At 42.4% G+C, this 27,471-nt stretch overlaps 4 protein-coding genes and 1 long non-coding RNA gene across 5 annotated transcripts; 3 read left to right on the forward strand and 2 right to left on the reverse strand.

Annotated features, from left to right (window-relative positions):
- Window positions 1–13,224: 13,224 nt before the first annotated feature.
- On the forward strand, window positions 13,225–15,527 carry LOC143890946 (uncharacterized). Its single transcript, XM_077395616.1, has 4 exons — window positions 13,225–13,320; window positions 13,384–14,418; window positions 14,526–15,340; window positions 15,476–15,527. The coding sequence occupies exons 1-4, from the start codon at window positions 13,225–13,227 to the stop codon at window positions 15,525–15,527; spliced, it is 1,998 nt and encodes a 665-aa protein (XP_077251731.1).
- Window positions 15,528–17,859: 2,332 nt separating this feature from the next.
- Window positions 17,860–18,412, reverse strand: LOC143889962 (uncharacterized). The gene is made up of 3 exons (XR_013255063.1): window positions 18,215–18,412; window positions 18,035–18,133; window positions 17,860–17,952 (listed from the first exon to the last, which is right to left on the reverse strand). It is a non-coding gene; the product is annotated as an uncharacterized LOC143889962 (long non-coding RNA).
- A 4-nt stretch (window positions 18,413–18,416) lies between these two features.
- LOC143890947 (uncharacterized) lies at window positions 18,417–20,530 on the reverse strand. The gene is made up of 7 exons (XM_077395617.1): window positions 20,417–20,530; window positions 20,126–20,330; window positions 19,692–19,984; window positions 19,475–19,612; window positions 19,341–19,397; window positions 18,613–19,245; window positions 18,417–18,542 (listed from the first exon to the last, which is right to left on the reverse strand). Exons 1-7 carry the CDS (start codon window positions 20,528–20,530, stop codon window positions 18,417–18,419), a joined length of 1,566 nt encoding a protein of 521 aa, XP_077251732.1.
- Window positions 20,531–25,766: 5,236 nt separating this feature from the next.
- LOC143890949 (uncharacterized) lies at window positions 25,767–26,147 on the forward strand. The gene has a single exon (XM_077395618.1). It carries the CDS (start codon window positions 25,767–25,769, stop codon window positions 26,145–26,147), a length of 381 nt encoding a protein of 126 aa, XP_077251733.1.
- A 775-nt stretch (window positions 26,148–26,922) lies between these two features.
- Window positions 26,923–27,258, forward strand: LOC143890950 (uncharacterized). Its single transcript, XM_077395619.1, has one exon. The coding sequence runs from the start codon at window positions 26,923–26,925 to the stop codon at window positions 27,256–27,258; it is 336 nt and encodes a 111-aa protein (XP_077251734.1).
- The last annotated feature ends 213 nt before the right edge of the window (window positions 27,259–27,471 follow it).

Below are 27,471 nucleotides of genomic sequence, written 5' to 3' on the forward strand. Positions count from 1 at the left end.
AATGCCTTCCAATGTTGTGAACTAAAGGAATAAAAATAAAATATGAAAAAAAAAGAGTTACTGTTTGAATGAGTAAACACAATAAGCATAAACTCTGGCACATATAAATCCACCAAGAAAAATTATATCCGGCACATATAAACTATGGCAACACCAATCAAAAACTTTCTATTGCGGTTGAAAATAATCCATAAAAGAGTGACAATATCAAACACTGTAGTGCAGATATGAACTCGCTTCGTGTAATTAATAAAACGTTGGCGGTTGCTTCTCGGGAGGTGAGTATCGACAACGATTTGCAGCAAACATCGTTCCACAGTGGGGTGGCCAATCGTGGTGTTGCAAACCAAACGGCCGAAAAAAAAATTAAATACAAAATACTGTAAAACCCATTTCAAAGTAAACCCCTGAAAGAATAGGTACTCGGTACACCGAGACTGACTTGAAATTATATTCATCACCATCCACAGCCGATCACGGTGCTGCAAATCAACAACCCATAGTAATAAACAAAGAAAACTTAAATCCAGAGACCGTAGTATTAAAACTCAAGCAACTGGGAAAAAAGAAAGAAAACCAAATCTCCAAAAATAGCTGATGGGCAATTTTTTTTTTTTGAAATGGCAATAATAATATATAGCAAATTTAGGAGGCCGAGATGGACCACCCATATCTACAATAGGAAGCAAGAAAGAAACAGGAACAAAGAAAAAAACAAAATACAGAGAAATCCCCTTTCAGGGAGGAAGGTGGTCGAACCACAGAATAGAACCACCGGAGACACCACGCTTAGCTAGCGCATCCGCCTTATCATTTGCCGATCTTCTAACATGTTGAAAGCCGATAGCGAACCCCGCAGTTAAGTCCTCAATCTCATAAAAAATGGAAAGAAATCTCCACGGAGGAGCCACCCCACCTTTCAACCAACGAATCACATTTAACGAATCTCCCTCAACAATGGTTTGATCCATCAACCTTCTATCAATATTCAAAATGCCAAAATGTGCCGCCCTTACTTCCGCATCCGAGGAATCAGACACACCAATAGAACCGTAGTATGCCCACATAACATCCCCCTTATCATTGTGACAAACCCCTCCCACTCCTGCCGGACCCGGATTGCCGGAACTCGCACCATCGAAATTAATCTTATACATGTTTTGAGCAGGGGGCTTCCACCTATGCAAAATAAGATCTCTGCGCTCAACACTAAAGCACACCTCCCGCCAACCTTCCCAAAGATCAAAAGCCGATACAAACCGAAAGGATGGGAGGCATCTCACCCAAGATATAACCAAGGTGATGATCTTCAAGTAAATCCAATGAGGATTCATGGCTTTCCCCTCAAAGACTCTAGAGTTCCTCTCCTTCCATATAGACCACCACGTAGCAAGTAAACACAAATTCCACAAGGTTTTTCCTTTTTCCATCCAAGGAACCCCTCCCCATTGGTGCAAAAGTGACGGAATAGATTTTGGAAAAACCCAACAAATCCCAAATCTCATGAAGATGAATTGCCATATGAGCCTAGTGAACGAACAATGCATAAACAAGTGATCCACAGATTCCCCATCATGCAGACATAGTGGGCAATGATCAATAAGCCACATACCACGGTTTCTCAGAAAATTAATAGTTTGTATTCTATCACGACAAACCGCCCAACCAAAGATACAAACTCTAGGTGGGCAATGAAATTTCCATACCTTTGCCGAACATGAAGGGTTAGAAATGGGCATAATACTTTTATAGAAAGATTTAACCGAGAAAGTCCCAGAAGGTTCCTCAATCCAAAGCCTTTTATCCTCCCCATTCCTTTTAATGTAACAACCCTCAAGAAGGGCCCGCAGGCTAGAGATCAATTCCACCTCCCACTCAAAAAATGATCTTCTAAACCCAGGGTTCCACACAAGAACACCATCAATCCACTCAAAGCAATCGCTAACAAAAGCCTCCCTATTTGAAGCCATATTGAATAATCTCGGAAAACGACATGAACTGTGATCTTACTGGAATGAACCAGATTCCAGAGTAGGGAGGGATGAGGAATGGCGGGAGACAGAGAGAGAGGATGGATGGCACCGTGAAGTGGGCTTTCCAGTTATTCAGTCTTTAAGGTCGGGTTCATCATTGGTAGGAAGGGAGAGTTGCGGAGATTATGTGTATGAGAGAGAGAGACGGCATTTTTGGAATATGAACAATTGAAGATAAATTTCGATGGAAGAGGAAAAGACGAGCCTTTGAGAGAGAGAGAGAGGCCTTTGTGGAATATGAACAGTTGAGGGTTTTTTTTCGATGGAAGAGGTAAAGACGGGACTTTGTATTAATAGCGTGCTTTAAGGCAGAAACAAAAGGCACTTAATGTTTTAGGAAACGTAAATTAAGACGTTTGTATAGAGAGCATATTGTATATAGAGAGGGTTCCACACAATCTTTTAAAGCGGGGAAGAGGAGGGGCTGCCACGTGGCAGCACCACGGCTTAGAGGATTCCGCTTTACTTATATATATAAGATTAGTCTTTTTCTTATTCCTTAGCACCGCACTCAATCATGCCAATTGATGTTCATATTAATCTTCATAAAACACAGTTTTTGCTACCACCCATCGATCCAGGAGTCCCAAAAGCATTAATCCAAATTAACCATACAACAAGTTTATTAGAGCAGTTGCAAGGAATCCCAATGAACATTAGAGACGAGAGAGAAGAATTTTCGTTCGATCTCAGGCACTTCATTCTACCCGAGAGATGTAAGACTTTAGTCATTCACATGCTTTCATGTTTCAATGTTTACCCAGGAGCCCACCAAAGCCTGCAAGACAACATGTCTACTTACTGTCTCCAATTTGCGAATAAAGCTATGGAAATGGGGTGGATGAATTTGGAAATCTTCTTTCATGTGGAGGAATTTGTTACTATATCCGGCGACGTGGAGGAAGAATTCACCAACTGGGTTTTGACAGAATCCATGAATTCTGGTCACCGGAGCAGCTTTGGAGCGATCCCAGCATTGAAATCCTCGGTCGAGGCATTGGAGACGAGGATTTGTGATGAGAAGGATTCTAATGAGAGTTGTGTAGTTTGTTTTGACACGTTTTTAGTGGGAATGAAAGTTAAGAGTATGCCATGTTCGCATATATTTCACGAGGCGTGCATTATTGAGTGGTTAGACAAGAGCAATATGTGTCCAATCTGCCGATTTCAGATGCCAACTTTGTCTTATTAGTCTTATTGAACTTCGTGTGATTAGTCTTGTTGAATATGTTGATTACTGTTAACCAGTTTACTATTTTTTAATTGTTGATTACTGTAAACCAGTTTGCTATTCTTTTTAATTGTAAAGCTTGCAAGTTTTTTTTTAAATTTTTATCGGTAAGCTGGGGTTAGGCGGACTCCTACCAGTATATTAATTAAAGAAAGATATTACAATAAAATAACCAAGACCACTCCTAAATCCTTTGAACAATAACTAAGGAAAGGGGCATAACAACAAAGATCATGATACCCTTGATATCAAAACAAGCAAGAGAATAGAGAAAAACACGTGAACTCTAGAGTTTAATGAAAGCTTGTAAGTTTAATGAAACTGAAATTTGTTTTTTTGTTTTTTTGTTCTTTTCTTGTTGAAGATGATTATTTATAGTGAGGGGTATAACCAAGGTTGCCAGAGCGGGAATCGAAAGCGGGAATCAAAACGGGAATCGAAAGCGGGAATCGAAGGCTCCCATGGAAGAATCCTACTCAAGGTTGCCAGAGCGGGAATTGAAAGCGGGAATCGAAACGGGAATCGAAGGGGGAATCGAAGGCTCCCAGGGAAGAATCCTACTTCCTTGCGTATAACTATGAAAACTCAGGGCTCTTTCAAACGGAAGTGTTTATTCTATCAAAATAAGGGGTGTAAATACTACTTCCCATTACAGCATCGTAAGATCATAATGAAGTTCATTTATATATATTCATGAGGTTCATTTTCTTAAACAGTACTGAAAACAAGTTTTTTCAGTTTTTATCATTTTCAGAGCTTCTGCTGTATTGCCATTGAATATACAATACACAGCAATGCCATTAAAGTTACGTTATTCTAGTTTGCAGATTTCCATAATGTTTCCATGATGTCCTGCAGATTACCATCAGTCTGAATCCAGTGTTGGCATTCTCAATTATGGGACTGTGTTATTGGCTTTCACAAAGGATTTGACTGTGCCAAATACTGTCGGCCTTCCGATCGTATATTTCCACGGTTTAGGAGATGCTGCACATGGCAATGTATGCCTGACCAACAAAAAGATTTGCCAGATTCATGTTGCTCTTGGCTTACTCTATTTAATATATAAACCATATGTCAGAAGAAACTCAAGCTTTATACTCTTTGTTTTTATTTGAAACCAAACGAACTCAACAAATTACATCTCCTGGCTGATGGTTTTGAATGGCATTATTGTGGCCACATTAGTTCTGGCTAAGGGTTCTCGTATGGCTGGCAAGGGCAGGTGATTCTTAGGTATGCATAAATGGACTGAAGAGAATGTTGAAGAGGAAGTTGGCTGCAGGAATGTGAAATACCTAGTTACTCCGAAAGCTTAAGCTATTAAAGTTGGGGTTATTTAATCATTTATACTTCAACACTTCCCCTCACATGTGACCCCTACTTTTTGGGTCGGCTCTACAGGTGGATTTAATATTAGGAAGGTGGGTTTAGGCAATAGCTCTAATATCATGTGAAACAACCAATTACCACAAAAGCTAGAAAATTGTTAGAGACACTACAACAAAACTGGGATTTCCAGTAGGGAAAAGTACCAAAATCCGTAGATAAAGGTTTTTCCCTACGGATTTCAGCCAGCACAACTTCTGTAGGCTAGGTGGGGGTAGGGAAAGCCTTTTCCCTACAGATTTCAAGTTCCGTAGGGACAGCACTCGACTTTCCTACGGAAGTTAATAAATACCATAGGAAAAGCTTACTTTTCCCTATAGATTTTTCCGTATGGATAGGCCACCTTTCCCCGTAGGGAGAAGCACATATCCCCTACGGAATTTCCAAAAATAAAAAATAAAAAAAACCATAGGGAAAAGGTACTTTTATCTACATAATTTCAAATAAATAAAAAAACAGTAGTTAAAAGGCGGTTTTCCCTACGGAACTTCATAAAAATTCGTAGGAATAGGTGCTTTTCCCTACCGAATTTAAAATAATGAGTAAAAAAGAGGTGTCTTTCTCGAGAATTTCAAAATAATCCATAAGAAAAATGTACTTTTCCCTACAGAATTTCAAAACATATCTGTAGGGATAGCCTTTTTTATTTTTTTAAATCTCTTAAATAACAATTCTATGTGACCTATTGTACTAGTACTTGTACATTCCACAGGCAAATTCAAATCATGGAATACAGACTGCAGGTATAATCTGTTCTTTCATCTGAAAAGCAGGTTTTACGTGAGAATTCGAGCATTTACCGGTCTACCCCCAACTTTCTTTGGCAAAAGATCCTAATAACTAATTCAATCCACCTCAAGCCAAGTAAAATCACATTTCTTGTATAGAAAATGTAGGGTAGGGACACATCTCCATGTTTGGCATACTAGCAGTCCATCCTCTGAAATTCAGAATTCTATTGTTTCATGAGCCAAGTAAAAGACCAAAAATTTAACTAACGAGATCCTTAATAAGATCGTGGCTTCTTATTTTGACTTTATTCATGACAAAGGAAATTCTCCATTCAATATTATGTACAGCTACCACAAGTCTAAAAGTTATAAGATTCAATGGTCTCTCGAATCATGAATGAATTGAATTTTCAAAAAAAACATGTCACAGCAACTCACCTAGGTGGCTATTTCAAAACAAAGATATTGGGTTTGAGAGACACATTCATCACATTAATGCAATAGGCAGGACATACAAATAAATAAATGGAAATTTTGAGTCAAGGTCCTCTTAATTTCTACTAGTATGTATGATATGGCTCCAAATTATGTACAGCTAACACTCCCCCCTTTAAGGCTGTGTGCCAACTTCTAGGAGCATCAGATTTAGCATCAATTATATAAAGAGTAAACAGTTTAAAACTTATCTGTTTAGTGATGGAACTCAGATAAGATAAGATATTGTAGAGATCTCATGCAAACATGGTCAAAATATTTGAACCTTACACTTTACTAAAATCATTATGATGTCAAAATATATGAACCAACGCACCTCAATAAAGTCAATTTGATCTCTATCTCAGAAACAGAGCTCATACATATGGCAGGATAGAGCATCCAAATACCTTCCAATATATCTTAGAGACTTTGTAGGTGAACCATCCTTGGGGAACTTGCATTTCTCCACATACATGTAAGACAGGGAATTGAGAACCCCCAAAGTAACTAATATAAGCGATCGTTAAAAAATAATAGAAGTGTAATCAATCCAAAAATTGATTTTTATGCACTTTATTGTCGTCTCATCCTGGTCCTTCATTCGCTAAATAAAATTTTCCTTTATTTGGAGTCTACAAGGTACATAAATAAACCAAATAATTAATGAGGCACACTTAATTACCAAAGATACCACAAATAGCATAGAAACTAATTTAAAAGACAATCCATATCATTTTTAAAGCTCGGACCTTACTTGATAGTAACATGTATGTATGATTAATCCAAAAATTAGCTAGGAATAAAGCTGCATTTATGACTTGAAAGCACATAAAGACGACCCATATCATTTCAAAAGCTCAGACCCTGCTTTTGAAATAACAATGTTCTCCTTAAATATTTGTTAAACAAAATAAAAATGAATGCAAATTTTGACACAGGGATAACTTTAGGAGAAATTTCGTCATATTTAATTGCAAGAACATAGATAAACTCTTTCAAGATGCAAACAGAGCCACAAATTTAATGGTAGTTGATTCCTAGTACAATTCTTCGCCTCTATAGATATCAACCGAAAAATGAAGTAAATCAGGACAATTGCTTTTATAGATGAAAAGCAGACAAAGCGGGAGCTAAGATGAGATAAAATATTTTATAGGAAAGTTTGTCACATCTGACCATCTAACACATTGCTGACCTAGGCTTTCCTAGGAATGTAGCCAAAATGAAATATTTCTCTTTCCCAGAGGGGTCATCTACTCTCGTAGATTTCCTAGCGATATAGCGATATGGATAAGACATCCTGAAATAAAGTGGTATAAAAAGCTAACACTAGAGGGAAAGACGTCTCGCTGCTGCTGCAGCAAAGTCGAGGCAGCGAGGTGGAACTAATTGCCACAAATATTGATTTCCAAATAACGTCTTGCAAAAAGATTTGAAAATCCGATTTTTTTTCACTGTTGTAGCTAATTTGGAAATCTAAGGATCTGATCCAGTTCCAAATCTCAACTTCAAATGTGAGAAATCCAAATCTAAATCTTGTGGGTATCCAAACGTGGCTTTAATGTTCAGTAAGGCTCTGTTCGTTTTAGCTTGTGAGCTCCCACCCTATCATTGGACTCGAAATTGTTTTTAATTTTGAATTCAATGATTCGTCTGTAGCTCACTGTCACAATCTAACGCAAACAGGGCCTAAGCAGTACTTTCACTAGCCCATAATATCTGATCATTCTGGAGTAAAATAAAATAGAAATTAACCTTTAGAATGTCATCATCTAGTCCAGTATCAACCAAACCCTCTCTAAGCCTAGGTGACCCATCTTCAAGGCACGCATGGGAATCACTGTACCACAGTGAACCCCCCTTGCATATAGAGGCCACACTTTGGTACCTATATCAGCTTTGGTAGCACTATCACACTCTCAGGCAAATTGCTCACATCACCACCACTTGAATGTGGATCACAAAAATATCATGACTTTGAGAATTTTCAACCCTTGCTTGAGACCCATCAATATGGATTGAGATTTGAGTATAACAGCCACATCAATATGCCTCGATTAAAATAATAGACCAAGCATACATTTTCAATTTATGGTCTGCAACCTATAAACGTTTTGAATTACAAAATCCACTGACCCAAGACCAAATACAAATAAATTACATGAGACAGCTGATAGGTATTGATGAGGGCTAAAAAAAGGCCCCCAATCATAGACCGCTACATGGCGTTAGGGGCGAATTTGCAACAACACCACCGCACAAGGGACAAAAAGGTAACAACGCCCCTCAACCAGAGGTTCCTCCTAATCAAATGAAGGGCCAACACCTGTCCTCAGGGGTAAAATAGTAAAACAGCATACGAACCCCTGCTATAAATAGATAGGAAGATTTGACGTAGGGGGGTCAAATAAATCGTATAATGACACAGGGGTCTAGCTATAGCAAAAATGACATAAGGGGGTCAAAATTTGGTTTTCTAAATTTTCAATGACGAGAATGCCCTTTGTGGCAGAAATAGGTGATATGACTTTTAAGAAATAAAAAGCATTTCAGTTTCCCTCTCTTTCTCTTCCCTCTTCTCTCCTCCCGTCTGTGTTTTTTTTTTTTTCCGTCATCTTCTCCGGCGATCTCTACGGGTCTGTTTGGTTCGTGAATCTCGGCGGGAAGGGAGAGTGAAAGGGGATTTGTGTAGAATGGCAATGAAAGGACCTTATGGGGGTGGGGTTTTGAAGTAACGTTTGGTTGTAGGGATGCTTACTAGGATTTTGTTGGAACTAAATTCCCAAATGCCATTTGGTTACAAGAATTTAGCGGAAGATATGCGACGAAGCAGTGCGTGGAGCCTCATCCGTCGTTTGAGAAGGCCATTCCTGTTAAAATTCTAATACAGAAACTCGGTTTTGGGGGTTTGCCATTCGGTTCTCATTGGAGAGCCACGTGGGCCGACCGTATCCCGACATTGTTGTGGGTGTTTTGACCATCGGGTTTGAAAAACACAACCAAACGACGTGCCGGCATCTAAAATTCCCACGAAATTCTAATGAGATGCCTGATTTTTGACAACCAAACAGAGCCGTAGGCAATCTCTCCGGCGATCTCGACGAAGGTGAAGCACGTATGAAACCTGGAAAACAGTAAACCCTACCTGGTCTCAGTTTATTTTTCATGATCTGTCTTCGGTGTGAGTACGAAGTAGAGATGTAGTTTGTAGTCAGTTGACAAATTTGTATTCTCACCTGTCATAGTAGAGATGTAGATGTAGTTTGTAGTCTCACCTCTCATACTAAAAGCTTTTGAACTACATTTATGCTTTTGAACTTTCCATGAATAAAAGCTTTCTTAACATCCATTTATTTTGAGCAACAAATTCTTGAAAAGATAAACATTAAAGAAATTGATGCTTTAACAATAGGAGTTGAGTGTATATTTAGAGAAAAAATAAACCATTTGTGGCAAACACACCGTTCTTACAGTTGGGGTACATGTTTCCAGATGGCATTCTTATACAATCACATATCTTTCTCCATTGCCTTCACCCCCTTGTTATCTTTCATATTATTTTCTTTACTATCTGAAAGAAATAATTTGCAAAGATTTTATTTAAGAGAAATGTGGCAGTGTGATATGATAATGCGCAAATGGTGGTTGTGCTCCATAAGATATTGCTATTATTAGTATATCAAAACTCATGCTATCCCATTTAGCTTTGGTGTTAAATGTGAAAGTGCTTGCGAAAAGAAGACAGACATGAGTTTGAAGAGTGTAGGGATTGAATTTTTGAGGGCCCATAATCCCTTCTCTAATACCATGCATAGCTCCCCTCTATTGCCCTTGAGAAGCCCCCCTTAGGTACTAATAACCCCTTTTTGTAGCTGAAAACCCATGACTTTCAACTTCACGACCATCTTCTGGATTTGATGGACCCTCCAAGGGTACTTCTTCTACCCCATTTGAGTGCCCATAATCCCTTCTCTAATACCATGCATAGCTCCCCTCTATTGCCCTTGAGAAGCCCCCCTTAGGTACTAATAACCCCTTTTTTGTAGCTGAAAACCCATGACTTTCAACTTCACGACTTTCTTCTGGATTTGATGGACCCTCCAAGGGTACTTCTACCCCATTTGAGTGCCCATAATCCCTTCTCTAATACCATGCATAGCTCCCCTCGGTTGCCCTTGAGAAGTCCCCCTTAGGTACTACTAACCCCTTCTTTGTAGCTGAAAACCCATGCCTTTCACCTTGAGGACCTTCTTTTGGATTTGATGGACCCTCCGAGGGTACTTCTCCTACCCTATTTGAGTGCCCATAATCCCTTCTCTAATACCATCCATAGGTCCCCTCTATTGCCCTTGAGAAGCCCCCCCTTACGTACTAATAACCCCTTTTTGTAGCTGAAAACCCATGACTTTCAACTTCAGGACCATCTTCTGGATTTGATGGACCCTCCAAGGGTACTTCTTCTATCCCATTTGAGGGCCCATAATCCCTTCTCTAATACCATGCATAGCTCCCCTCTATTGCCCTTGAGAAGCCCCCCTTAGGTACTAATAACCCCTTTTTTGTAGCTGAAAACTCATGACTTTCAACTTGAGGACTTTCTTCTGGATTTGATGGACCCTCCAAGGGTACTTCTTCTACCCCATTTGAGTGCCCATAATCCCTTCTCTAATACCATGCATAGCTCCCCTCGGTTGCCCTTGAGAAGCCCCCCTTAGGTACTAATAACCCCTTCTTTGTAGCTGAAAACCCATGCCTTTCACCTTGAGGACCTTCTTCTGGATTTGATGGACCCTCCGAGGGTACTTCTCCTACCCCATTTGAGTGCCCATAATCCCTTCTCTAATACCATCCATAGGTCCCCTCTATTGCCTTTGAGAAGCCCCCCTTACGTACTAATAACCCCTTTTTTGTAGCTGAAAACCCATGACTTTCAACTTCAGGACCATCTTCTGGATTTGATGGACCCTCCAAGGGTACTTCTTCTACCCCATTTGAGGGCCCATAATCCCCTTCTCTAATACCATGCATAGCTCCCCTCTATTGCCCTTGAGAAGCCCCCCTTAGGTACTAATAACCCCTTTTTTGTAGCTGAAAACCCATGACTTTCAACTTGAGGACTTTCTTCTAGATTTGATGGACCCTCCAAGGGTACTTCTACCCCATTTGAGTGCCCATAATCCGTTCTCTAATACCATGCATAACTCCCCTCGGTTGCCCTTGAGAAGCCCCCCTTAGGTACTAATAACCCCTTTTTTGTAGATGAAAACCCATGACTTTCAACTTGACGACCATCTTCTGGATTTGATGGACCCTCCAAGGGTACTTATTCTACCCCATTTGAGGGCCCATAATCCTTTCTCTAATACCATGCATAGCTCCCCTCGGTTGCCCTTGAGAAGCCCCCCTTAGGTACTAATAACCCCTTCTTTGTAGCTGAAAACCCATGACTTTCAACTTCACGACCATCTTCTGGATTTGATGGACCCTCTAAGGGTACTTATTCTACCCCATTTGAGGGCCCATAATCCCTTCTCTAATACCATGCATAGCTCCCCTCTATTGCCCTTGAGAAGCCCTCCTTAGGTACTAATAACCCCTTTTTTGTAGCTGAAAACCCATGACTTTCAACTTCACGACTTTCTTCTGGATTTGATGGACCCTCCAAGGGTACTTCTACCCCATTTGAGTGCCCATAATCCCTTCTCTAATACCATGCATAGCTCCCCTCTATTGCCCCTGAGAAGCCCCCCTTAGGTACTAATAACCCCTTTTTTGTAGCTGAAAACCCATGACTTTCAACTTCACGACTTTCTTCTGGATTTGATGGACCCTCCAAGGGTACTTCTTCTACCCCATTTGAGGGCCCATAATCCCTTCTCTAATACCATCCATAGGTCCCCTCTGTTGCCCTTGAGAAGCCCCCCTTAGGTACTAATAACCCCTTCTTTGTAGCTGAAAACCCATGCCTTTCAACTTGAGCACCATCTTTGGATTTGCTGCACCCTCCCAGGGTACTTCTCCTACCCCATTTGAGGGCCCATAATCCCTTCTCTAATACCATCCATAGGTCCCCTCTATTGGCCTTGAGAAGCCCCCCTTAGGTACTAATAACCCCTTTTTTGTAGCTGAAAACCCATGACTTTCAACTTCAGGACTTTCTTCTGGATTTGATGGACCATCCAAGGGTACTTCTTCTACCCCATTTGAGTGCCCATAATCCCTTCTGCTGTAATTTAATTAAGAAATATTATATCCTTGCCAGATATAAGATGTTAAACTAATTTCTCGTAGATTTCGTCTTTAAACTAGATTTCGTACTGTGACCTGTGTACTTGAAATGCAATGTTCACTTATGTTAAATTATTTCCATGCTTCAGTCTGGTATTAAATGTACTGAGAAAAAATATGTTATCATCTTCTTCTCATGTTTAAGTCTTAACCATATCATATACTCCTTTTGCAGACAAGTTTTCAATCATGAAGGTCATATTTTCTTCTTTCAACGTGTGCCTCCGAAGGTTTTGCTTATGTCGGCCTCTACTTATTCGCCTTGAGAAGCCCCCTTTACGTACTGGTTCTTATCATATCTTGTCTGCCCTTTGCAGGTCTTCGTAAACTGGCACGCACAATGCTTTCTCTGCTGTTACACTATGATGGCATACTGAAGGATGAAGTTAATTGGGAATATGTTGGTGGGAGTAAGAAATTGTTATTGGTAAGTCCCCGAATGAATCTTAAAGAATTGGAGGCTCTAATCCACAGTCGAATTGGGAGTATTGGAGGAGGGGTGTCACTATCCATCAAATGTCGATATGTTGTTGATCCATATATAAGCACTCTAATCGACGTCGATAGCGATGAAATCTTCCAATCGTTGGTTAAGGTGCTTGAGAAAGATAATTTCAACTCTGTGATGCTATACATAACAAAAATTGACAATGGCCTAAATTCATCTTATTCTTCAATTCTGCCCACAAACAATGTCATACCTTCTACTTCCTTTTCACCTCGAAATCCCTCTCATAACCTGCCCATACGTTTGACTTCTGTACCACCGATTCCCTCTCAAAATCCCTCTCATAATGCATGCATACCTCCTACTTCCGTTCCACCGATTCGACACCTAAGATATCCATCGGAACGAGTAACTGTCACTCCCGACTCTCGTTTTGAAGTAGACTTAGAAAGAGAATATGAAACAGAATTGGGTAATACAAGCATAGGAGGTGACTCGGCACAATTTAGTTCAAGGTATGTCTTGTACAATTTTATTTATATTGAAGTACTCAATCTACTATCCTAATTTTATATTGTTGAACTGTGTAGGGTACGAGTTGGCCAAAATGAAAACTTCTCGGACGATATGTATGAGAACCCTACCTCCGACGATATCATTGTCCCCGGGAATGATGCAGATGTGCCGTTGGAGCATAGTAACATTTTGGAGGATGATTTTCATGTCTTCGGTTGTGATTTCGAAGAATTTAGAATTGAAGATGACAATGATGATGATCCTGCAGAGGATGATGATGAGGATGATGATGAGGCTGAGGCTGAGGTTCAGGATGAGGAGGGTGATGAGGCCGCCCATGATCCTGAAGTGGCTCCCCCTACCGCCAATGGTTGGCCATTTCTACCTGCTGGCACAAGTCGGCCACTGAAAGTAGACGACATGTATGTTGGGGCTGATGAGGTAGATGCAGATAATCTTCAGTTCGATGAGTTAACTGTTGGGGCTATGTATCCAAATATGAAGCAGTTCAAGAAGGCCGTTAAGGAGTATGCAATTCGGCAGCGATTCATGTTCAAGAAGTCACGGTCAACTCCCAAGAAGTATGCCGTTGTATGCAAGGAACCAGGTTGCAAGTGGCGTATATCAGGCATTAGCCGTATGACTTATGTGTTAGTGAAGAAGTTTGTGAGCGACCATACTTGTACATCTCACTTAAAGGGCAATGATAATCATCTAGCTACATCCCCATGGGTTGCCGAGACATGCTTACCCCTATTTGACCGTCCAGAAGATGTGGGGACAAGGATCATAAGACAGTACATGAAGTCGCACTGGGGTATAACCATGACCTACCGTAGAGCACACCTTGCGATGAACATCATCCTTGAAATAAAGTGTGGAAATGTGGAGGACTCGTACCGCTTGCTCCCTGCACTGATAGTTGAGATGATGAGAACAAACCCGGGCACCTACATGCGTGTTTTTCGAGCGAGAGATCTACGTCCAGGGGGAGATGATAAATTTGCTCGCTTATTCTGGGCATTTGGTCCCAGCATACGTTCTTTCCAACGAACACTCAGATCGATAGTTTTGGTCGATGGGACGCATCTACGTGGAAAGTATCTTGGAATCTTACTGATCGCAGTTGGGGTAGACGGGAACAACGGCTTAGTTCCATTAGCTTTTGGTGTTGTCGAGACTGAGAACGAAGATAGCTGGTGCTGGTTCCTCTATTTGGTGAAGCGGCACGTATTGCCTGAGGGGATAGGCGCATTCACCCTGTGCTCCGATCGACAAAAGGGGTTGATGCAAGCAGTGCCTAAAGTAATGCCTATTGCAAACCATAGCTACTGCATGCGTCACCTCGCCGCCAATCTGTACACCGACTTCAAAGACCCTTTACTTAAGAAATTGTTTTGGAGAGCTGCTAGGGCTTTGAGAGTGTTTTCAGAGACACAATGGAAAAAATTAAGGCGAGGAATGAAAATGCACACAACTGGATAGCCGCTATTCCGAAGGAAAACTGGGCTAGTTTCTACTTCAAGGGGGAAAGATATGATGTGTTGACCACCAATAGATCGGAGTATTACAATGCAGTGCTAAAGGATGCCAGAAAATTGCCGATTGCAGCTGCGGTGGAGCTGACTCGTTTTAAGAGCTCCGAATACATACAGAAACGTCAAGCGATGGGCCTTCAATGGGAAACAAAGTGCACGCATTATGCAGAAAAACATTTGGGACTGGCCAGGGAACAGGGTCGCGGATATACTGCTTATCGAGTAGGTGTGCACGAATTTGAAGTAAGGTCCCGTGATCATCATGATGTCGTAAACTTGCTGCAACAAACCTGTACATGTCGTGAGTTCCAAACGCTTGGCCTTCCGTGCGGACATGCCATGGCAGCCATTGCCATCACAGATTTTGATGAGTACGATTATTGCCATAAATGGTTTCGTATAGAGATGTATCGGGAAACGTACTGTGAGGTGCTTCACCCTACAGTAGATCGCACTCAATGGGAACTGCCTCCAGAACCTCTGCAGACTGTATTACCTCCAATAGCGAAAAGACCACCTGGACGGCCGCGAACGAGAAGATCTGACCGCGAATTGCAGAGTGGAGTGCATCGCAAATGTACGATCTGTGGAAAACTAGGCCACAACAAAAGGACTTGCAGAGAACCTCCCATGGAGAGACAACTCCCTGATGAATCTTCCATTGGACCCTCTGCCCCCGTTTTCAATAGGTACATGATACGTAATATATTGAGGTCAATAAGTAGTATAGAACATCCCCGATTCCATACTTATTCGGTGTGGTGGTGGTGTTGTAGGTCGGGTGTACCTTGTGCAGCTCCTTTTTTCACGTAATTATTCCGCAGAGAATGCATTGGAGGCTCCAGTTGGATGAAGGAGGAGAAGTGGATTAATTGAAAGTGTGCACAGTAATTAGTTGCTGTATATAATAATTTTTTGAGGGAAACCCTTTTTTGGTATACTGTAATTAGTGGTGTGCATAGTTGAAGGCTGGCAAGTTTTCTGAGGAGAACCCAATTTTTTGAAGGTGGAATACTCTATTTTTTGTTATACTGTAATTAATGGTATACTGTAATTAGTGGTGTGCATAGTTGAAGGCTGCCCAGTTTTATGAGGGAAACCCAATTTTTTGAAGGTGGAATACTCTATTTTTTGTTATACTGTAATTAATGGTATACTGTAATTAGTGGTGTGCATAGTTGAAGGCTGCCCAGTTTTATGAGGGAAACCCAATTTTTTGAAGGTGGAATACTGTATTCTTTGTTATACTGTAATTAATGGTATACTGTAATTACTGGTATACTGTAATTTTTGGAGGGAAACCCTGTTTTCTTAAGGTGGAATGGGTTGTCATAGTTGAAGGCTGCCCAGTTTTCTGAAGCTCGAATGAGTTCTACCTTGCAAGCATTGTTAAAATAAGCTTTTCCCTGCTGGTAAAAAAATTCAAGAACTGGAAAATTAAATTGGTTGTATATATATATATATATATATATATATGACCTTTTTGTTCATTTTGCAAAAAGTTTGTCATTTTGCAAAAAAGTTTGCAAAAAGCTTTTCCCTGCTGGTAAGAAAGGGCGAAATAAAGTTTGTCATTTTGCAACCTTTATTTATTGACCTTTTTGTTCGTTTCATGGGCATTGATGTCCCAAAAAAATGGAGCATAGAGCTTTACTCCCCCTTAATATATGCATATTATTATGACTTGGGAGCTCAAATATTCTCCCCCTTTTGTCATCACCAAAAAAGGTGGAACAAAAGGAAAGAGAGTAGGTGTGAGCCAATGAAAGTGCATACAACCACTCAAAGGACATAGCATCCAGGACACATCATAACAGTGACAGAATTATATAAAACGGAATACATCCCAAAAAGATCCAACTGACTATCCAAGCAACTACCTAAATATGATCCATACAACCAACTGATAATCCAAACACTATAGAAACATATAGATAAGGCTAATATATAAAAAAATCTGAACAAGACAGGATCCATCATCAGAGAACTAGAGCCATCTACTGCTCCGAAAGAGGCGGTGGGTGATGAGAAGAACTGCCCGGCGCCTGGCCCCACTGACCACTGGAGATGTAGCGATAATAGGCGGCCCACTGGTCATCAAAGTGGGAAGTTATGGTGTGGAAGCGAGTCGAAATCGCAGAGTCGACATGGGTAGACAACTGCTGAAACTGAGAGGCCATGGATCGCTCAATGGCCTCCTGCATGTGAGCCAAATCCTGGCGAGTGCAGAACTGAGATGTATCTTCTGAAGGCTGAGGTGCCGGTGCAGGCTGGTCCTCGGCTTCGTAGCCTCCTCCATCGTGAACATCGATGTCAATCGCTGCTTCATTAAGAGCCATGCGGTTAAAGGTCGGAACATCAAACGGGGCAGTAGGAGTCATGGTCATCTCTCCATCCAAGGTGATGCCGAAGTGCCGGAAGACACGGGTGAGAATCATGCCATATGGCAAGGAAGATCGGTAGCGTTCGGGGTCTGAAACATGAAGCGAAACATGATATATGGCAGACAAAGTTGGCGGCCCTCTAGGATGCTGTAGATAATATATGCCTCTAAGGGTCTTACGGCTTCACGCATCCCACCACGAGGTATGAAGATGTGGTACATGAAGTTATGGAGCACGCGCGCAACCGGAATGAGGTCGGCAGATTGTACGGGCATATTAGGGTGGTAGCGCCGTGTTATCCGCCCATAGACAGTGTCATGATCAATATCATCAAGTTCATGCGTCCCATCGTCCGGCCAAAAATAGTGTAAGAGGCCCTCATGGCTAATCCCAAATATTGTGGCAAAAGTCTGATAGGTGAGTTTGATGACAGTTTTCTTGACCTTAGATTCGATTTTGAAGAAGGAAGGGGAAATGGTGAGATTGGCATAGAAGAGACGCACCAATCGAGGGTAAACGGGTTCGTTAATGTGAAGGATGGGTGTCCAATGAAGAGCATCAAATTTGGCCTTTAAATCAAAATTTTCAAGGACAGGGGGATCAATGTACCTACCGGTCAGGACGCGCCTAGTGCCGACGTCGTCCCAAAGTTTCTTCGCCTTATCCCCAGTGAAATAGGACTTGGCCACAACCTCGGCAGCCACAGCCTTGGCCTTGGACTTCTTCCGTGAAGGCCCTTCTTCGTCGGGAACTTCTTCACGAACGTATTCGGGGTCTTCAACTTGGGAGGAGCCTCCGATGTTGAGATTTTTGGTTTTAGGAGTTATAAGTCTACTGTGCAGAGCGTCTTTCGCTGTCCTCCACTTTTCTACCCTCTGGACCTCAGTGACTTCGGTCCCTACTGCAGTAAGAGTTCCCTATAAAAAAAGGAATTCAATGGGATACTACAGATAAAATCTTATGTAAACCTCAATGTGTGATGATAGAAATAACACTTACATGTACCACCGATGGAACGAAGACAATTCCCCCCATTGTAGGATCTGCTAACCCATCGTCGTTGGAGGACTGCACGTGCTTCCCATATATATCGACAATCTTCAAGGAAGAGAAGTAAATGTCAGATGTACATTATTCCCTACAGTAATGTAGAAATTAATGATAAAAAATGACACTTACAGTGCCAGTCAGGTATTGTCTGACATTCCAAAGATGTTGTAGGTCTTCAGCTATTAGGTGTACATCATCCGTTTCCATGAGGATATCACTGCAAAATTGTATTAAATTGTTAGTTAATAATTTTCAATTCTGATCAACTTAAATCATGGTATAATATAATTCACATCTACTTGCCTTTTATCATGCTTTAGAAGTCTCTCTATCAGAGTTGTTCTCCTTCCCTTACGCATCTTCCCGTCATCCCCTTTCTTCTTGGGCGGTGGTTTAGGTATGTTGGGGTCCTCCCCCTGTTTCTTCCCTTCCTTCTGCCTCCTCTTTCGGGTCTTCCCTGAATAGTAGGGGCTTTTTCTGGCTCTCCCAGGTTTCCTACTCCTTCCATCCATCTTCACACCCCTCACAATGCTCCCTAATTCGGCATCCACCATCTCATCCCTTACACCACTCACTTTCATCTCAACTTCAGTAGATGGTGCCCCTTCCTTGGTCACCTCCATTTCGAACAATCGTTGTAAAGGGTTAAGGATCACCCCGTCTGTGGTGCCGAATATTTCTTCATGTGACTTGGGGTTCTGAGCCGATACATCTATTAGGGTGGCGGCTGCATCCATGTCACATCCAAGGTCAGCTAAATCCGTCCAATCCTCGCACAGCTGCGAAGATAATCGTGCACCTTGAGATGCATTTTCGCCCTTCCTCTCCTCCTCAACCCCCTCCACCTCAACCCCCTCCATTCTTCCCCCAGTCTCTTCATTTGTTCTCCGCATACGCTCCCATCCTTTTTTCAAATCCTCCTCTTTCTTTCTGACATCTTCCTCTCTTTTTCCAACATCTTCCTCTCTTTTTCTTATTTCTTCCCATGCTGCTCTAATCATCTGCCACTGTCTATCAATTACATCTCCCTCTCTCGCCAAAAATTTTATATGCTTCGACTCATCTTCACTACTTCCTTTCTCCATTTCACTTTCTACTCCCAAAACTATCCCCTCGGATTCCAACTGTTCCTTATCGACTTCCATTGTCTCATCAACATCCTAATGTTTAAACATGACAGTCAATGATCAAATTTAAAAAATCAATAAGTAAAATAAAATAACGTACGCAACATAGTCCTGCTCGACTGCATTACCTCATCCTGTAGGTACTGTGACTTCTCTAACAGAGATACTTTCAATGTCACCACCACCTGAATTTTTGAAAAGCATAGTCAGTTATCAAGATACTAGTATTGATATATACGTTAACAATTTTTTCATATCTCACCTCCGATTTCTTTATCTGCTTCTGCTCCACTAATCGATATGTCTTTGATTCGTTTGCTTTCCAGTCCCATTTAAGGACACGTGGACGAGCAGTTGGATTGGTGGGAATCCAAAATGTGGTATGCTCGTATAACCATACCTGCATACATACGAAACACCATGTTAATCAAACTATAAACAGCACGGTTAGAATATTAAATGTCATGAGTCCAAATTACCTGAATTACCAACGAGCAGCCACCAAGGTACCTGCCACCCTTGCTGACTCTGTCTAGGTAATCTACGAGCCAGTCATACACTGCCATCGCCCAGTTATAGTTGCCAATGTTTCCTATGTCGTCGATGTAGGGCCAGAAGAGCTCGTCAGCTCGATGTGCGCTTTTTGTGAAAAGGACAGAGGCAAAAAGATGCAGGAGAACATATTTCACTGTCTTCTCTATCGAAACTTTATTGCGTTCTCTAACTAATGCTGTAATTTCATTCTCAATAACCGATGGCTTGACGTTGGCCTCTGGAAATGGCCAGCCAGGCACTTTAGGTTATGGTTTTGTCCTGTCGAATGACAGAACCCTCACCACGTCCATTCGCTCTCCACTAAGTGGCAGTCCTAATGCCAATGCCACATCTCTTGGAAGGAAGGGGACATTTATACTCCCTAACGTGAACATGTTAGTGCCGGGAGTCCACTTATCGTGGATAGCTCTTATGAGAGGCTTGTGCATGATAATGTCCTCCATGCCAAACAGATGTCGGAAAAGAGTCTTTTCTATGGCATGAAAATGGACTGGCTTGAACTTTATCCTGTCCATTGCCGATTTGAAAGAAGCTGGTGAACATCGTGCTGGGACGTATGGAGCCTGCAAAACAAATTACATCGCCAAAATATATGTGGTAAATGAATTAACTTACTATGATTGATACAATTAACAACATACACACTTACATCTGTTCCTCTCTTCTTCACAGCTGCAGTTTTCGTCTCCTCCCCTTCTAAACTCCTTTCTGTCCTTCTTGGAGGCTTTGTTACTTTCACTCTATCACTTTTTCGCATCACCATCTTTCAAGGCTTTGAATGGCTCCTGACCGAATAAAAACTATATAACAATGAACAACCAAATCAAAATCACCGAGATCAATTCATAACCCAAAAACTCAGTTATATTGACAATCATTAAAAATCTCGTCCTCATCATCTCTAAAATAAATTACCAAGAAAATCAATAAAATCCAACCCATAGCATAAACTCATATTCCCAATCAGTACTATTATGAAGAAAAGCTACCAAGCAAACCAAAAATTATTACAATTCTCATACTTACCTGAAAATATGTATCATGTCTGTAACCTCTAAGGTCTGGCTTCTTAGATATGAAGCAAAGCAAACAAGAAATAAAAGAGCTAACCAATAAGTGCAACGATCAGTGTTCTATATGAATTTTCTGAAAGCACAACAACAAGGACAAACCCCCAAAACAGATTAGGAGGTCTGTTAAAATTCTCATCCACATGGGCATCAGGCGAGTATTAGCTCACATGCATTAAAAAAAAACTTATAGCATCAGACCTTTTGAGAAACAAAGCAGATAAGCACTAGGTATTGGAATTCAATGACCACCATTGGACCAATAATTTAATAAATGAAATCAAAGATAAAACAAGTGAACCATGACTGCTTCAACAATGAACATGGGTCTCCACATGGTATTAAAGAAGGCCCAGCAACTATAAATTGTGCCCTCTACATGGTATTGAAGAAGGTGTTTTTGAAAACCCATTTCTCCACTCCACCTATTGTAAAAATAAAAGCCTAGCATAAACAAATAGCAGACGACCATTTGCATTTATTTTACTCCGTAGGTGGAAATGCGGTAACTGATATGTACATGAAATGAAATCGCATTTCTCCATTCCAAAAATTAACGTAAAAAATAAAACCTAGCATAAATGCAGAAGAAGGTTCTGAAGTTCAAAGTCAACTCTATTTCAGCTACAAAAAAGGGGTTATTAGTATGTAAGGGGGGCTTCTCAAGGGCAATAGAGGGGAGCTATGCATGGTATTAGAGAAGGGATTATGGGCCCTCAAATGGGGTAGAAGAAGTACCCTCGGAGGGTCCATCAAATCCAGAAGATGGTCTTGAAGTTGAAAGTCATGGGTTTTCAGCTACAAAAAAGGGGTTATTAGTACATAAGGGGGGCTTCTCAAGGGCAACAGAGGGGACCTATGGATGGTATTAGAGAAGGGATTATGGGCACTCAAATGGGGTAGAAGAAGTACCCTCGGAGGGTCCATCAAATCCAGAAGAAGGTCCTCAAGGTGAAAGGCATGGGTTTTCAGCTACAAAGAAGGGGTTATTAGTACCTAAGGGGGGCTTCTCAAGGGCAACCGAGGGGAGCTATGCATGGTATTAGAGAAGGGATTATGGGCACTCAAATGGGGTAGAAGAAGTACCCTTGGAGGGTCCATCAAATCCAGAAGAAAGTCCTCAAGTTGAAAGTCATGGGTTTTCAGCTACAAAAAGGGGTTATTAGTACCTAAGGGGGGCTTCTCAAGGGCAACCGAGGGGAGCTATGCATGGTATTAGAGAAGGGATTATGGGCACTCAAATGGGGTAGAATAAGTACCCTTGGAGGGTCCATCAAATCCAGAAGATGGTCCTGAAGTTGAAAGTCATGGGTTTTCAGCTACAAAGAAGGGGTTATTAGTACCTAAGGGGGGCTTCTCAAGGGCAACAGAGGGGACCTATGGATGGTATTAGAGAAGGGATTATGGGCCCTCAAATGGGGTAGAAGAAGTACCCTCGGAGGGTCCATCAAATCCAGAAGAAGGTCCTCAAGTTCAAAGGCATGGGATTTCAGCTACAAAGAAGGGGTTATTAGTACCTAAGGGGGGCTTCTCAAGGCCAATAGAGGGGACCTATGGATGGTATTAGAGAATGGATTATGGGCCCTCAAATGGAGTAGGAGAAGTACCCTTGGAGGGTGCAGCAAATCCAGAAGAAGATCCTCAAGGTGAAAGGCATGGGTTTTCAGCTACAAAGAAGCGGTTATTAGTACCTAAGGGGGGCTTCTCAAGGCCAATAGAGGGGACCTATGGATGGTATTAGAGAAGGGATTATGGGCCCTCAAATGGGGTACGAGAAGTACCCTTGGAGGGTGCAGCAAATCCAAAGATGGTGCTCAAGTTGAAAGGCATGGGTTTTCAACTACAAAGAAGGGGTTATTAGTACCTAAGGGGGGCTTCTCAAGGGCAACAGAGGGGACCTATGGATGGTATTAGAGAAGGAATTATGGGCCCTCAAATGGGGTAGAAGAAGTACCCTTGGAGGGTCCATCAAATCCAGAAGATGGTCCTGAAGTTGAAAGTCATGGGTTTTCAGCTACAAAGAAGGGGTTATTAGTACCTAAGGGGGGCTTCTCAAGGGCAACAGAGGGGACCTATGGATGGTATTAGAGAAGGGATTATGGGCCCTCAAATGGGGTAGAAGAAGTACCCTCGTAGGGTCCATCAAATCCAGAAGAAGGTCCTCAAGTTCAAAGGCATGGGATTTCAGCTACAAAGAAGGGGTTATTAGTACCTAAGGGGGGCTTCTCAAGGCCAATAGAGGGGACCTATGGATGGTATTAGAGAAGGGATTATGGGCCCTCAAATGGGGTAGGAGAAGTACCCTTGGAGGGTGCAGCAAATCCAAAGATGGTGCTCAAGTTGAAAGGCATGGGTTTTCAGCTACAAAGAAGGGGTTATTAGTACCTAAGGGGGGCTTCTCAAGGGCAACAAAGGGGACCTATGGATGGTATTAGAGAAGGGATTATGGGCCCTCAAATGGGGTAGAAGAAGTACCCTCGGAGGGTCGATCAAATCCAAAAGATGGTCCTGAAGTTCAAAGTCATGGCTTTTCAGCTACAAAAAAGGGGTTACTAGTACCTAAGGGGGGCTTCTCAAGGTCAATAGAGGGGACCTATGGATGGTATTAGAGAAGGGATTATGGGCCCTCAAATGGGGTAGGAGAAGTACCCTTGGAGGGTGCAGCAAATCCAAAGATGGTGCTCAAGTTGAAAGGCATGGGTTTTCAGCTACAAAGAAGGGGTTATTAGTACCTAAGGGGGGCTTCTCAAGGGCAACAAAGGGGACCTATGTATGGTATTAGAGAAGGGATTATGGGCCCTCAAATGGGGTAGAAGAAGTACCCTCGGAGGGTCGATCAAATCCAGAAGAAAGTCTTGAAGTTGAAAGTCATGGGTTTTCAGCTACAAAAAAGGGGGTTATTAGTACCTAAGGGGGGCTTCTCAAGGGCAATAGAGGGGAGCTATGCATGGTATTAGAGAAGGGATTATGGGCCCTCAAATGGGGTAGAAGAAGTACCCTTGGAGGGTCCATCAAATCCAGAAGATGGTCGTCAAGTTGAAAGTCATGGGGTTTCAGCTACAAAAAAGGGGTTAATAGTACCTAGAAGAAGTCCCCATAGAGGGGACATCAACTGCCCAACATGGTCCCCAAGTTCACAGAAAAGGGTTTCCAGCTACTAGTATCAAAAGAGGGTTTTCAAGGCCAATATAGGGGAGCTCTACATGGTTTTCAAGAAGGTGTTTTTGAAATCCCATTTCTCCACTCCACAAATTGTAAAATTAAAAGCCTAGCATTAACATATGTACATGAAACGAAATTGCATTTCTCCATTCCACAAATTAACGTCAAAAATTAAACCCTAGCATCGACAAATACCGTAGCATGCAACTCTATTTTACTCTGTTGGTGGATACACATATATGAAATGAAATCCCATCTCTCCATTTCACAAATTAATGTACAAAATAAAACCCTAGAATAAATAAACAGCAGAACGTTTCTCCATTTCACAAATTATTGTAAAACATAAAACCCTAGCAGCAACAAACAACATTTAAAAGCATTTACAACTATTTTACTCTGTAGGAGGAAATGCAGTAACTGACATGTATATGAACTGAAAAAAATAAAAAACATATAGCATGAAAAAGGATTTACCCCCCCCCCTTTTGCATCTCTCTCAACCTGATTTTCCTCTTCAAAAATAAATAAAAATGAGATTGAATAAAGGAAGGGAAGGAAACGACGTACTAGGTAGGGTTTCCTTCAAATGCGAGGTTTGATACGTACTTCACCTTGGTCGAGATCGCCGGAGTGATTGCCGTAGAGATCGCCGGAGGGAGGAGAGGACGAAAAAAATTTAACAGAGACGAGAGGAGAGAAGAGGGAAGAGAGAAGAGGGAAACCATAAATGTTTTATTTCTTAATTTTTCTAAGTCATTTCACTGTTTCTGCCAGAGGGGCATTTTCGTCCCACGAAATTTCGAAAACCAAATTTTGACCCCCTTCTGTCATTTCCAACAAACACTTGACCCCTCTGATATTATGTCTTTTATTAGTCCCCCCTGTGTCAAATTTCCAATAGATAGCGATAATCCCGAGGGAGGGGAGAGAAATTTTTATTGTTCATAGACAATACATAAGCATTGCATCATCAATGGTAATAGCTCTTCCAACGTCATCTTAATAAATTTTCTGACCACAACAGATTGGCGCCATCCGTGGGCCCGGACAAAAAGCTATCCCATGCACCGGAAGATGGCAGGACGGAAGAGTGCCCGCAACACCCGAACAATTCAGCCAGTACATGAACGCGTTCCTCACACTACAAGGCAGGCATCCCACGTCGTGGCGCCCCCTGCAACTACGAGGCGTAGCTCTTCCCACCCCAGGCAGCCTCCTCCGATGCTTATGCCTACGCCCGAACAGTTCCGTCCCTTGTTCAGCAGGTGACTCTCCTAACGGACCACTACAAGAACCTAATGCAACAACCACCTCATCAGTTGCCCCGGCGAGAACCAAGCTTGGAAGCTGGCAATCCCGTACCTTCCCAACGTTAGCCAACCCGCAATTCCTCAGATAGGCGGGCTCGTCATTCCAATACAAGACAAACACCTTCAGACGGTTCTCATCGCCACAGGACTCGCTCACGTTCGCTCAGCCGACAACGAACTAAGAATGACCCCAATGGCCGAACCAAACCTCGGCTTCGTAGGAGAAGCCCAGAAAGTTATTCAGGTTCAATCACGAGTCCCACCGTACAAAACGATGCCGAGAAGAACGACAGATCGCCTAAAAAAGTCAGTACCATTCTGCGACAGTTCGAAGAAATTGACAGCAAGATCGCGGAACTAGCCGAAGGCCGTAACCTGTCTGCCCACAAACCATTCGCCAGCAAGCCACCCTTTACAGAAAGACCTGAATGCGCCAACTCCTCGAGGGTTCAAGATGCCTCCCATCCCGCAATGCGACGGAACTTCGGACCCCATTGATCACTTGGAGACATTTAGAACAGTAATGCTTTTACACGATGCCTCAGATGGCTTCCTTTGTAGGGCGTCCCCTACGACCCTCATAGGAGCAGCTAGGGACTGGTACTCCAGATTGAAGCCAAGTTCCATAGACACTTTTGAAGAATTCAGGGATAATCTAGTCCAACAATTCATGAGCAGCCGAAGGCCTCGAAAAACTGATGCGTCCCTAATGGCCATGAGGCAAGAGAACAACGAATCTCTTAAAGCCTTTGTAGGTCGGTTCAACAGGGAAGCTTTACAGGTGCCAAGTTTGGATCCATCCGCCGCCATGAACGCTCTGCCCACTGGGGCCTGATCCAATGATTTCAGACGATCAATCGTTCGGAAAAACTCGTCGTCCGTCCCTGGCAGACCTCATGACGGGGGCAGAAGAATACATTTCAGTAGAAGAGACTCTGGCCGCACTAAACGTAAGTCAGGGGGATACATCCGATGGAAAAAAGAAGGGCCCGGAAGAAGAAAGAAACCCCGCGAGGCAACGTCGGGAAGACCGACTGCAAAGGAGGGAGGAGAATTACACTCCGCTCAACACCTCGAAGGCTCGGAAACTGTCGGCAATCAGAGAAGAAGATTTCCTTAGGTGGCTAGTAAAAATGCAATCCAAAGGAAACAAGAGGGACAAATCAAAATATTGTCGATTTCATAAAGACCACGGCCATGACAATGACGAATGCCACCAACTAAAAGAAGAAATTGAATTGCTGATAGAGAGAGAGGACAAACGCTACATGAAAGGGGACGAGCGTGACACGAAGGAGGGAAGAAACCGTAGCCCTCAAGGTCGAAGGAGCCCGCATCGATCCCGATCTCTGAAAATCCGCAATGTATTGACCGACCCGAGAAGTCCACCAACTGAGAGACACCGTGTTCAACCCACAGGGGTCATAAACACGATTATACGTGGACAGGCGGCCGGAGGGACTTCGTAATCCGCTAGGAAGGCCAACGCCCGACAAATCAACTCAGTCCACATTTCTACATAGAAGCGAAGAGTCGAAAACGAGATAACGTTCTCAGATGCCGATCTCGATAATCTCAAATTACCACACGACGACGCTTTGGCCATCACCATGCTAGTGGCCAGCTGGGAGTTGAAGAAAATCCTGGTAGACAATGGAAGCTCGGCTGATATCCTATACTTCCACGCATTCAAACAGATGCTTATTGGGGAAAACCGTCTCAAGCTAGCCAATTCAGACCTATTTGGATTCTTCGGAGAAATCGTCAAAGTAGAGGGGTCGATCGAACTCCCTGTCCTCGTAGGGGAACCACCCCTGCGGGCGTTCGCCATGGTTACTTTCCTGGTGGTGAGGGCCACGTCGGCCTACAATGCCATCCTTGGAAGACCTGGGCAAAACCTCCTCCGGGCCGTTGCGTCCGCGTATCTCCAGAAAATGAAGTCCTAGGAGACCAACCCCAATCAACGGAGTGCTATGTCACAGCACTAAATGGAAAGGGGGCAACCGAGACGCTACCAATCGAATTACTAGATCTCAGAGATGATACCTAGATCGTCACCAACGAAGCATCCGAAGATCTCGTATCTGTTCCTTTGTATGATCATAATGAAGATAAGGTAGTTCGAATCGGATCGTCCTTGAACGATCGCTTGAAAGAGG

This window comes from Tasmannia lanceolata, unplaced genomic scaffold (genome assembly GCF_043159265.1).
Source record: "Tasmannia lanceolata isolate RefF3 unplaced genomic scaffold, GAP_Taslan_0.1 ptg000013l, whole genome shotgun sequence".
In the NCBI taxonomy this organism is placed as follows: domain Eukaryota; kingdom Viridiplantae; phylum Streptophyta; class Magnoliopsida; order Canellales; family Winteraceae; genus Tasmannia; species Tasmannia lanceolata.